The 13,066-nt window shown below is 31.9% G+C and overlaps 1 protein-coding gene across 7 annotated transcripts; it reads left to right on the top strand.

The window, feature by feature from the left end:
- Window positions 1-934: 934 nt before the first annotated feature.
- Window positions 935-11,255, top strand: LOC121204545 (uncharacterized). 7 transcript variants are annotated; one of them, XM_041074544.1, is made up of 10 exons: window positions 935-1,180; window positions 2,892-2,988; window positions 4,538-4,621; window positions 4,704-4,772; window positions 9,493-9,633; window positions 9,724-9,968; window positions 10,048-10,248; window positions 10,329-10,421; window positions 10,497-10,598; window positions 10,756-11,255. In XM_041074544.1, the coding sequence occupies exons 6-10, from the start codon at window positions 9,894-9,896 to the stop codon at window positions 11,089-11,091; spliced, it is 807 nt and encodes a 268-aa protein (XP_040930478.1). In that variant the 5' UTR covers window positions 935-1,180; window positions 2,892-2,988; window positions 4,538-4,621; window positions 4,704-4,772; window positions 9,493-9,633; window positions 9,724-9,893; the 3' UTR covers window positions 11,092-11,255. The 7 variants fall into 7 exon arrangements, with proteins under 7 accessions (XP_040930478.1, XP_040930477.1, XP_040930476.1 ...); XM_041074543.1 differs by having other exon boundaries at window positions 977-1,180; window positions 9,537-9,633; XM_041074542.1 differs by lacking the exon at window positions 4,704-4,772 and having other exon boundaries at window positions 977-1,180.
- The last annotated feature ends 1,811 nt before the right edge of the window (window positions 11,256-13,066 follow it).

The raw sequence follows: 13,066 nt of genomic DNA, 5'->3' as shown, positions 1-13,066 counted from the left end.
ACAAAAAGAAAAAAAGTATAACGTAACGGCGTCGTTTTATATGAAGATTTAGGGGATTAGCGACGTTTTAAAAAAAACGCCGCAAAAACATAGTACTTTAAAGTAAACGTCGTCATTTTCATATGTATGGGTTTGAATCAATAGTTGTATTAATTTTAAAAAAAAAGGCAAATTATGCTATTATCCCATGTACTATATGTAAAATGTGTATTTAGTCCTTATATTTTAATTTGAATAGTTTTAGTCCCTGTATTTTTCAAATTGATCAATTTTATCGTTTGTACTTTTCAAAATTTAAAATTTTAGTCATGGTGACTCAAATGATAGCAATTATATATGTTTGGTTAAATTATGCTATTAGTCTTGGTATTGTGTGTAAAGTTGTAGGTTGAGTTCATGTTATCCAATTAGATTATTATTGGTCCCTATATATACTTTTAAAATTTTAAATTATTAATTTTGACACAAATGACAACCGTTAAATCCATAACTGGCTTTTTGTGAGTAATATGTTTGTTACATTAGATTTTAGAAATAGCAAAACTTAATGAATTTAATAGCTACCATTTAATTAATACTACAATTTTAAAATTTGAAAATTAAAATGACTAAAAATAACAAAATGAAAGTAAAAGGACTAAATCCACAACTTACATATAATTCAACAACTAATAGAAAAAAATATAATTAAAAATATTTAGCTTGTTTATATTTAAAAAATTAATAAATATCAAATGAAAATAACATGTATATATTTATAAAAAAAATTAAAACAATATCATTAGGTTTAAATAAATTTACTTTAAGTATTTATAAAGATTTAAGGGATTTAAGTAAAATTAAATTGGAGATTTAAGGGATAAAAAAAACGCCGCAAAAAATTAAAATAGTAAACGGCATCGTTTTAAATGGATATTTAAAAAAACGCCGCAAAAAAACATAATTTTTTACCTTGAACGGTGCCGTTTTCCTTGAAGTGTTTGCTTCTTTCTCATGCCCGACACCCATTTCCCCCAAAATAGATTTCCCCAATTCTGTAATTTCTTCTAAACCCTAAATTTCCCCTAAAAGAATCAGCAGGCACGGTTAAGATTCATTGTCGAGCTAACATGCATCTGAATTGAATCGCTTTTCTGTTTTGGAGGTTACTCGTTTGCTTCATCGGAGTGTAAAATTTCAGGTAAGTTGTGCTTTTATTTGAGAACAATTTATTTCTTCTTTGTTTAACCTATGGATTTTGGATGAAGTTGGATGAAGTGTCGGTCAACCAAGTTGTAGGATATTCATTTTGGGTTGGCAATTGTGTCTGAATGCACTCAATGACAACCACGAAAGCAAAATCCTCAGCCACTTATTTTTTCGAACACAAAGATCTCGTATCATGTTCACACAATTTTGAATCGTTGTTTGTTGTATCTTGATTTGAGCTATGATAGGAATCTATTTGGGTTAAAGGTTAGTTCATATCCACCGAAAGATCGAAGAACAGAGCATGGACAATCCGACTGACAAAACAATTGAAGAGTTGCTCATTTCTAAGATACAATTAACTCTAAAAAAAGAAAATTAACTCATAATTACTGTCGACCAGATATTATTTCCATGGAAAAAAAAACACCATTAGTATAACTGTATGCGCTAGAGCAGTCATATATGTTCTTCGACTATCCACCAAAATTAATGTAAGTGAGCTACCTTGCTATAATTCTGTATAAGCTGTTATACAATAATTTGAGCTCTTTTTGCACTGTTCTTAAGCTTCATGCTCTGGTCTTTGTACCAATTATGAGTTTATTAAATAAAAGTATTCTAAATAATATATATAGGATTTTCGTTTTCCTAGTATGGTATATGGAAATTGCTTTATCTTATCAAATATATATATAGAATAGCAGTAGATACATATAAGGCCAAGTTTCATTCATTAAGTGGGAACCAGGTTTTGGGGGTTTTCAGTTTCATGTAGTTACATGTGTCTGGTAATAAGTAAAAAATCTGAAAAAACTTAAGCACTAAGTAGGAGGGAAACTGCCAAAGATTGAAAGGGTATTAGCTGATATATTATTTAGCATGTAATAATATATCATATTTTGGAGCAGTGTTAAAGGATACGGGAGATGAACCCTTTCACAAATGACAATCAAATCAAAATTATAGGAAAGGAAAATGGGGCATGTAATAGAAAAAAGTAAGTAAGGTGGATAAATCAAATAGGTTCCCTTTTTTTTTTCTTCTTCTCATATCATCTCAATTTGTAACCTTTTCATAAAACAGGTCACAATTGAAAATGCTACAATCTAAATCACCATCTTGTTGTCCAAAAGTGAAACCCTCCAAAAATATTCTCACGAATGGTGCTTTAAGTCACATCTCAGGGGATAAAATCATATACTTTCTTTCTTTTTTAGATCAAAAATTAAATCATATTTTGGGACGACAAAATTGTCCCTAGAAGCTTTGAAAATCGTCCCTAAAAGCTATCTCTAAACTCTAATGCATATCACTTGCCTTGTCTATTTTTTGGGCTAGACCAGGAACTCAACCTGGTTTTGCCTGCAGCTTCTGCTTGATCCCTTCAGCGCATTGTGTTCTAATGATTCGTATCAAGTCCTCATAAAGCTTGTTTGAATCAGGGACATTAAATTTGTACATGGGTCAAGTCTCGATTCAAATTCATTTTTAAATTTTTTTTGCCTAAGTTTAAATTCAGTTGAGCCATGACCAACTTAGGAGGGTCAAACCTATCAAGCCTAACTCCTTGGATGGGTTTAAGGGTTATCATGGCCTAGCTTGCATAAGCAAACATTGGCAAATTCTTATTTAAGTTGCAAAACCATAATCAATTCAAGATTTAACTGATATGAGGTATTATTATTTTTTTGATTTTGCAGGTAAAAGACATATTATTACAGGCTAAAGGGTCTTGTAGGGTTGTAAACAGGGAACTGGTGAAGTTGATGGGACCCTCTGTGTTGAATAAAACTTAAGGTAATTTTTTTCTTTTTTTTTTTTGATTGACAAACTTCACAATATAAAACAAATACATTGATTGCATTTGTCTGTAACAGTTCAAATACTGATTACTAAAAGCTCTAGATATATATAGAAAGTACAGGTTCTTTGTTGTTCTGCTGCACTCAAGGGTAAACCAATAGGACATGTGTATTAAATTTTGCTAACAATATATATTTAATTTTTTTTAAAATTCCTTAATATTAGACTTTTTTTGAAAAGTTGTATATGCATAAATTCCATAAATGATTATTTCAAGTTTCCATTAATCATTCCCTTACATTACCATTAATACTAGACAATTCTTGAGTTCCCACCAAAAAAAAAACAAAAAACTAGCATGATGAAAGTAGGAGGGAAATTGAAATGTGGTTCAAATGGTTCATTGTTCTTGAAATAAAAACAAAGACCTAAAAACTTACTGATAGACTATAGTAATTAGGAGTAGGGTAGCAATTTATTGATGTGATAGTGAGAGTGACCATCAATCCTAAATTTGAAATTCAATTTATCAAATAGTTTTTAATTAATTGAAGTCAATGACAAAGTTAATATACGTGGAAACAGCAGTACTTTCCCTAGTCAAGCATTGAGCAGTAGTAGTAAATTCGTAAAGTAGATATAGTTGGCATTGGATTTGGGGTTGACAATTATGAATCGTTTACATTTAAAGCTGCCCATCCTTAAGGGTATAAAATATTTGGCTGTTTATATTAAAGATGAAATAGACAGGCAAATCAATAAGAGTGGAAGTGCATTTTTCTTTCCTTTTAACCGTCAACTTACGTCCAATATGAAAACATTTTAAGGGGACACATTTCTTTTTGGCTACGTGTTGTAATTTTACACACATATCTGTCTTCCTTTGCTATTTTTTCATTTCTTAATTCACGATTGGTTTGCTCATTTTTGTTTTACGGTTTATAGGATTACTTTTTTCGTGATTCATTTTTATTTTTCTTCAATTATATTATTTTTAAAGTTTTTTGATCATATTTAATACTAATTTCACCCATAAAAATTAAGGTCCAATTCCCAACTGTTTTCCTTCACTCCTCTTCTTATTTCTCTCCTGCTTTCTTCTCTTCTTCTCTCCTAATTCTCATCTCTTCATAAATCTCCTACAAACAACCATTTTATTTTATTTTCATTCGTTTTTCTCATGATGCGGTCATGTTTAAATTATTTTATATTCTTATAAAATTTGATACATAAATAATTTGTATTATATACAATATGCAATATTTCTGTTTTCATGTTATAATTATGTTATTTGCTTGTATCATGGCATAATATAGCAAGTAGCTGTATTATGGCAAATGACATTCATTTTTCAGCTTGATTCATTTCTCTCTATAATTAAATTGGCTTATTTGGGAAAATTAGAATCCATTATCTAGTTTTGATGCTTTTAAGAATTCAGATGAGGTTAACCCAAAATATCTATGGCATATATACAAAGGCATATCATATTTTTCTTTTCATTGCTGCTTCACTAAAAAAAAACACTTTCTGTTTGGACCAGATTCAGCATCAGTTTCTACTTCCTGCTCCTCCTGCAACTAGTGGTTCAACTGAATCTGCCATTTAATCTTCGAATTAATATTTGGTACTGATATAGATAAAGTTTTTATATTTGCTTAAACAGAAATATATTTGGTGCTACTCTTATAATCTTACATCTGTTCTAGGTACTATCGAGCACCTGAATTAATATTTGGTGCAACTAAATACACCACAGCCATTGACATCTGTTCTAGGTACAACAATAACTGACCTTCTCTCCAACCTTATTTTAAATATTTTAAAGATTCAAAGTATATAGGCTGGAAACCTGACGGGTTGTTTTATATCGAGCTGTAAGATATAATGGATCCTCCCTAGGTGTAACAACGCCACGTATGATGAATCTTAAAAAATTCAAAAAGACTTGAAAAAAGTTCTATCGAGCTCAATTACTATTGAATATTTATTACCATGTAGCTTGCTTGTTCATTAAAATTACAACAATAGCTGACCTTCTCTCCAACCTTATTTTAAATATTTTAAAGATTCAAAGTATATAGGCTGGAAACCTGACGGGTTGCCTTATATTGAGTTGTAAGATATAATGGATCCTCCCTAGGTGTAACAACGCCACGTATGATGAATCTTAAAAAATTCAAAAAGACTTGGAAAAGTTCTATCGATCTCATTTACTATTGAATATTTATATAACCTTAATTTATTTCAAATTTACTTATAAAAATTAAACTACGATTCTTTTTCGATATTATTATATTCAAATTACTATTTTTTTATATTAATAATGTTTGATTTTAATATTTAATATTTTTAAATGTCTTTAAAAGTTATAACTAATTTTTATCAAAATAGTATTAATATTGATCATTACTTAAATAAATTACATAACTTAAATAACTCATATAACTTACATAATTTACATAACAACTTACATAACTCACATAACTTGCATAATTTACATAACTCACATAATGTACATAACAACTTACATAACTTAACTAATACATGTAGTTTAATCTAATAATTTCCTTAAAAGCATATAGTTTAAAGTTCAAATTTCATAACTTACATAATCTACATAACTTACATAAAACATAAAAATATATCATATCAAGACTTACATAATAAACAACTTACCTGTGTAACTTATTGCCAACTTTAGACTTCAACAACTACGAAATGGATAGGACTTGGATGAATTTCTCAAGGGCAAGCAACGAGTATCAAAATGGAGTGCAATTTTTTTTAGATTTTGCATTTCACAATACAAGCCAAGAGAATATGATTCTTTGCCCGTGTAAGAAGTATGGCAATATCTATTGGCATTATCGTGAAGTTGTCTACGAACATCTAATTGTTGATGGCTTCATTCGGGGGTATAAAAAATGGATTTTCCATGGAGAGTGTACACCTAGTGGAGCCTCTTCGACGATTAATCCAAGATATCCTTATAGTGGTTACCATCAATATGTTAGAGAAGATGACATGGAAGGTATGATGCGGGATGCATTTAATATGCAGAGTGAAGGTTTCTAATCATTTCCACCAAACTATGTTGTATCCGATGATTATAATATCGGTGGGAATACTTTTATGGAAATGAGAAGAAGTGTACCAGATGAAAAATCGAATGAAGAAGTGGCGAAGTTCTACACGTTACTTGGTGAAATGAATGAAGAACTTTATGAGGGATCAAAATTTTCGAAAATGTCATTCTGAATTCGCCTTTTCCACTTAAAATGTTTGGGAGGGTGGACCGGAAACTCTTTGACAATGCTGTTAGAGCTTTTGAGAGAAATGTTCCCGTTTGCAAAAATCCCTCAATCATGTAAAGACATGAAGAAAGTGATCAAAGATTTGGGCCTTGGGTACAACAAAATTCATAGTTGCCCAAATGATTGCATGTTGTATTGGGGTGATCGGAGAAATCAACAGTCTTGTCATGTTTGCGGTAAATCTCATTGGATGAATAGAGATGCAGAAGATGTTAATGAGGATGAATGTGGGCCACAGTCAATAAGGAAGCCAAACAAGATTTTACGATATTTCCCGCTAATCCCAAGGCTTCAAAGGCTATTCATGTCGTCAAAGACAGCAGAGTTTATGACGTGGCATCATGATCAACGAACGGATGATGGATTATTAAGGCATCCTGCAGATTCTTTAGCATGGAAATCATTTGACAATAAATTTCTAAGCTTTGCAAGTGATCCTCGGAGTGTAAGGCTCGATTTAGCATCTGACGGATTTAATCCTTTTAAAATCATGAGCACCTCGTACAGTACTTGGCCTGTGGTCCTTGTTCCTTATAATTTGCCTCCATGGCTCTGCATGAAGTAATCTTCTTTGATATTATCTATGATTATCCCCGGAGAGAAAGGCCCCGAAAATGATATTGACATATATTTGCAGCCACTTATTGAAGAGTTAAAACAATTATGGGCGGGTGTTGAGACGTATGATGTATTGAGAAAGGAGAACTTTTACCTACGTGCTGCTTTGTTATGGACAATTAATGATTTCCCGGCATATGCGAATTTATCTGGTTGGAGTACAAGAGGACGTTATGCTTGTCCTTGTTGTGCTGCTCAAACGTGTTCACAGTGGTTATATAATGGGAAGAAGTTCTGCTATATAGGGCATCGTCGGTGGTTAGATGAAAATCATAGCTATAGATTTTAGAGGGCTTTATTTGACGGTACTGAAGAGTTGAAAAAAGCTCCTGAGCAGATCATTGGATCTGAAATCTTATTCATGTTAAAAGATATTGATTTCAGTTATGGGAAGCTGAATCAACCATCTAACAGGCAAACAAATAGACGATCGAGGGATGAATCTGATGTGGAAGAAAAGAAGTATTTTTTTTAGTTGCCTTATTGGGAGCATCACATATTACGCCACAATCTTGATGTGATGCATATTGAGAAGAATGTCTGCGAGAACATCATCCAGACAATTTTGAACGTCGATGGTAAATCAAAAGATAAATTTCAAAGTCGACTTGATTTAGTTCACATGGGAATTAGGCGTGATCTTTATCCCCAAGTACGTCCTAATGGAAAATATTGGTTGCCGCCTACAATTTTTGCAATGTCAAAGGAAGAGAAAGAAATGTTCTGCACGGTATTGAAGGATATAAAGGTTCTGGATGCATACGCATCAAATATATCTCGATGTGTAAGTCTTAAAGATCGAAGACTATATTCATTAAAATCACATGACTATCACATCTTGATGCAAGATCTACTTCCAGTTGCTTTACGTGCTGTATGTCAAAGAAGGTAACGTCCTGTATAATTGAACTGTCCAATATAATGAAAGCAATTTGTGGAAAAGTTTTGAATGTTGAAGAACTTGAAAAAGTACAAGATCGAGCCACTTTGACATTATGCAATTTGGAGAAGATCTTTCCACCTTCCTTCTTCACAATTATGGTGCACCTTGTCATTCATCTCCCCCGTGAAGCAATAATTGGTGGGCCGATTTTCTATCGTTGGATGTATCCAATTGAAAGGTGCTAATTTATTTCAAAGGCATTCACCTTTATACCTATAGTTACCAGTTTTGATAATGTTGTATATGGTGTTTAGGTTCCTAAGCAAATTGAAGTCTTATTGCCGTAACAAGCGTTATACGGAAGGATCAATTGCTGAAGGCTACTTGGCCGAGGAGTGTATGACATTCTGTTCTAGATATTTAGAAGATGTTGAAACAAGATTGAATAGACCAAGTAGAAATGCCAGACTCAATGATCCTAGCTTGGCCGAAACTTATTTATTTCAAAGTTATGGAAAACCAATCGAGAAAGTTGAAATTGCAGAATTAGATGACCGATCTTGGATACAAGCACATAGATATGTTCTTTTTCACCACGATGCACTTGAACAATTACGCAAGTAAGTTCTAGAATATGATAAATATTCATCTTTTTCTGATTTGTTTATTTTTTAACGAATTAAACATGTTTTTAACATAGTGAGTACAAACAAGTCTTAAGATCTCGTTCACGCTCACGAAGATTACAACATCGCGAGATTAATAGATTATTCGCAGAATCTTTTCATGAATGGTTAAGCCAAACGGTATGCAATTCAACATTTTATTGACAAATAATAATGTTTTCTCATAACATTTACAATTACTCAATTTACTTTTGATTCAATAGGTTTGGAGTGGGAATGTCGTTAATGACGAAGTTAAATGGCTTTCCCAAGGTCCGAATCGAGTAGTAAAAAGATATAGTGGCTTCATCATGAATGGATTCAGATTTCATACCAAATATCGCGAGAGATTGAGGAGAACTCAAAATTGTGGAGTAGTTGTTAATTCTTTAATTACAAGTTACGCTAGTGCTAGGGACACTAATCCTGTCGAGGGAAATGTGGAGTATTACGGACTTCTAACCGACATTATTGAGTTGGATTACTATGGAAAATGGAAAGTTGTCTTATTTCGATGTGATTGGGCTGATGCTAATACTGCTCGCGGAATTAAAAATGATCAGTTTGGTTTTACAATAGTGAATTTCTCTCGATTAATTTACACTGGAAAACATTTGATAAACGAGCCGTATGTATTTTCTTCTCAAGTTAAACATGTTTTTTACTCGAAAGATCCAATTGATGAGGGTTGGTATGTTGTACTTCGGAACACCCCTAGAGACTTATTTGACATGGGGATTGGAAGTAGAGATGACATCGTTGAAAGATCAGAAACTTTTCCTTTTCCAGAACAAAACTTAAATGAAAATATCCCTAGTACTAGTACACAATTTCAATGGGTTCGTCAAGATGTGGATGAAGATATTTACGATTTATGATGTAGTAAGATTTTATGATTTTTTATTTATATGTAATGTTATAATTTTAACATTGGTCATGTTATATAATTTAACTATTTTATATTTACTATTGTTGTTATTTCTTACTAAAATTTTAACTATTTTATGTGTCGTAGGAAAAATGCCTAGAAGAAGATTAAGAGATCTTAGTATTGTACAGAATACTACAAATTCGAAAGAAGTAAGTACTGAATAGCAAACAGTTGTTGGATCTTCAAGCGTGCTGGAGACACTTGACGAGTCTGTGGAATTTCAAAGTAATATTAAGTTTATTTTACAAATTGTATTAAATTTTATTACTGATTTATTTTTAAATTTCAATATAGTAATAATATATTATTTTTCAGCTGAAAATGGTCAGACGCGCAGAGGTCGAGGACGTACGCTCCTAACAGATTTATATAACTTAAATTCTGTCGAGCGTGTCAAAGTAACTAGAAACAGCCATGGTCAGCCTGTTGGACAAGAAGCTCGACTTTTAGCAGGCTATTTGGGCATTATAGCACGAAATGCCAATATGTTGCCCATCAACTACGAATCATGGCATAACATGCCTGATAGCAATAAAAATCAAGCTCTCTCTAATATTAAGGTAACAAAACGTTAATGTAATTTATAATACTTTGGTTTAAGTTTCATTTATATTTACTTCCTAAACTTGTGTTTTTTAGGAGAGGTTTGTTTTAGAGGTCTCTGATGCCTATATCAAGAAGGCATTGGGTAAAAAATGGAGAGACCATAAAAGCATTTTGAAAAAAGAATATTTTAAAAAACCCATAAGCCTCGAACAAAAATTGCAAAATGTCCCACCGGGAATGCTGAGGTACCAATGGGAAGATGCGGTTCGATTTTGGAATTCGAAGAAAGGAGAGGTATTATGTACTTGCAAACTCTTATAAATTTTATGGTTTATAGTATTTACTATATACGTAATAATAATTTTATTATGTAGGACCGTGAGCGAGTTGGAACAAGCAGCAGGCAAAAACAAAAATTTACGCACACGGCAGGGTCGAGAAGTTTTGCTTGTGTAGCTCAAGCCGCGGTACTATGGATTTATTAATTCTATCAAGTATTAATGACTTTTTACAATTAAATAATATTTACTACTATATTGTAGGAAGCCTCGTCTGGTCAAAAAGTTGGACGCCTTCAGCTTTTTGACATTACGCACAGGAAAAAAGATGGAATTCCGATGACATCTGAGGCTGCAGAAATTATGGTATATTTACTTAATAAAATTTGATTCATTATAAATATTTATAATATTTAATTATAATGCTTTAATTCGTCATTTTTATTAGTTTAATTTAAATAATGTTATGTTGTATTCCTTTTTATTGTATATTTTGTTTCTAACTCTTTAACTGATTTATTAGGAGAAACTAAAAGATAAGAAGACAGAGTATGAAACGACTGCTTTGACTAATAGTTCTGTTAATTTTGAGGATATAGATAACAGAATTATTAATGAAGTTTTGGGTCCAAAAAGGTATGGTCGGGTTAGATTTCAAGGATCTGGTGTTAACCCGACCCAATATTTTGGATCCACCTCGCACCAATACATGCCTTCCGGGAGTCAAAGTCAAGCTGAAGTTCAGAGGCTAAAAGATCAGATAGTTCAGATACAAGCTAGCACAGATGAGCAAATTTCTCAACTTAGAGCGGAGGCAGTAGTGCGGGAGGCGGAGGCAGCAGCGAGGGAGGCGGAGTAGAACAGAAAATACAATAAACTCCAGCTACAACTTCAGTCTATGATGACTATGTTCCAGCAATTTCAAAATCCACCATCTTAGACATTTGTTTTCTTGTAACTTTTAACATTATTGTAAGAATATTTTGAATATTCATTTACAATTTATATAATATATTTTTCGTATAATTTTGTATTATTTAAATTTGCGGGTTTTGGTTGGATTTCATGGTATATTTGCTGTTTTTGGTTGAATTTTTTGCAGGAGCGTTGGATATAGGTGCAAAAATACATATTGCAAAACAGGGTAAATTAGCTGCGTTTTATTCAAAAGCGCCGCTAAAAGTCGTGGTCTTTAGCGGCCTTTTTTTTAAAAGCGCCGCTAAAAGTCGTGGTCTTTAGCGGCGTTTTTTTAAAGCGTCGCTAAAAGTCGTGGTCTTTAGCGGCGTTTTTTATATGCGCCGCTAAAAGTCGTGGTCTTTAGCGGCGCTTTTTTCAAAAAAACGCCGCTAATTTTACCGGCGTTACATATAGCGACGTCCCAAGCGCTGCTAAAGGCAAAAAAAAAAACGCCGCTAAAAGTCTGTTTTCCTGTAGTGATATTATTCTTCATCTATATTATAGTTATGCACGAAAAATAAAATTTGTGCGATTCCACTCCCATTTAAAGTCGTACACCTTATAAAACCATTTTTTAATCAAAAGTTGAGTTCGAACTAGTATTATGCGTACATCAAATGCGTCAGTTGACTAACCTTATTAGAAAATCTTGATAAGTCAAATTTACTTTTGCTGTTATTAGGTGTGATTTAACTTGTATGGGTATAATATATTTTAAAAAATTTGATAGTCAATCACAGGATTTGAGTGAGATTGCAAGGATCTTTCTTATCTTAATCAATAGTTGAGGGTTTGATTTTCGTTTTGGGTATGGTGCAATTTTAAAATTCATAGACAACATTTACTTCTTAATAAGCCTACAGAATATAGAGTGTTATTACGTTCGCTCCGATAGATATACTAAGAAATAAAATAAAATAAAATTTGATAGTGAATCTAATTTAATTTGTTGTTATTCGGTGTGATCTCATTTTTATTCCGTAAAATATGATTTTAAATTCTTTTATCGACATATATTAATTTTGATACTAATTTTGTTGTTATTCGGTGTGGGCATAATATATCATTTTCATTGGACTAATTAGGAATGAGATCACCGCAAATGATGTTTATTTGGTAGGTTAAAATGTAATTATGTAAATTTTATTGTCATTTTTAATTGTAAAAATGTATTATATTAAAATGTTTTTATAATAATGTTAAAAGAATCAAATAAAATGGGGGGGGGGTTGTGCTATATATGTTAGCTGTTTAGCATTTTACGTCACAATCGAATAAAGGCAAATGATTTAAGACCTTAACCGAATTTATTAATTAAAATTTACTTTTCCAAACTCACGAAAATGGAAAAAGAATTACTGAAAAATAAATCATATCATATGATATCATTTAAAACCGAACTACCTACATACAGGTTCAAATTGTTAAGCACTGCTTGCAAAAGAAGAGAAATATAGGTTTATGTAATAGAAATATATAAATGAGGTATAGAGGAAGGTCTGTGTGAACAAAAGAAAAGTCATCCAAAAAGCGAGGGGGACGTGTGGTGGCTCTTGCTTTGTGACAAAGGAAGAGCCAAATGTGGCGCAGAACGAGGGCTTTTCCATCAAGTTTCTGTCCAATGCCAGATAGTCTTATTGGATGCACGCTAACTATTTTATTTTTATTTACAATTTGGTTTCTCTCTATATTATTATGGATTTTCTTCTATAAATTTTATTACATACATGTACTCATAATTAATAAATATTAAATACAGTGATAATATATATTATATTTCAAAAAAAAGTTTTAATTTTAAAAATAAAATTATTGAGAAAAATAAATATTAATCCAAATATAAAGTAACCGACATGTAATATATATATGTACATACG

Source organism: Gossypium hirsutum, chromosome A08, assembly GCF_007990345.1.
Source record: "Gossypium hirsutum isolate 1008001.06 chromosome A08, Gossypium_hirsutum_v2.1, whole genome shotgun sequence".
Lineage (NCBI taxonomy): Eukaryota > Viridiplantae > Streptophyta > Magnoliopsida > Malvales > Malvaceae > Gossypium > Gossypium hirsutum.
This window is presented reverse-complemented; position numbering and strand designations above follow the sequence as displayed.

Coding starts and splice junctions, on each gene's coding strand:
- LOC121204545 (XM_041074544.1), top strand. CDS start 9,894: ATGTTGCCCATCAACTACGAATCATGGCATAACATGCCTGATAGCAAT. Junction 9,969..10,047: donor AAGCTCTCTCTAATATTAAG/GTAACAAAACGT, acceptor TGTGTTTTTTAG/GAGAGGTTTGTTTTAGAGGT. Junction 10,422..10,496: donor CTTGTGTAGCTCAAGCCGCG/GTACTATGGATT, acceptor ACTATATTGTAG/GAAGCCTCGTCTGGTCAAAA.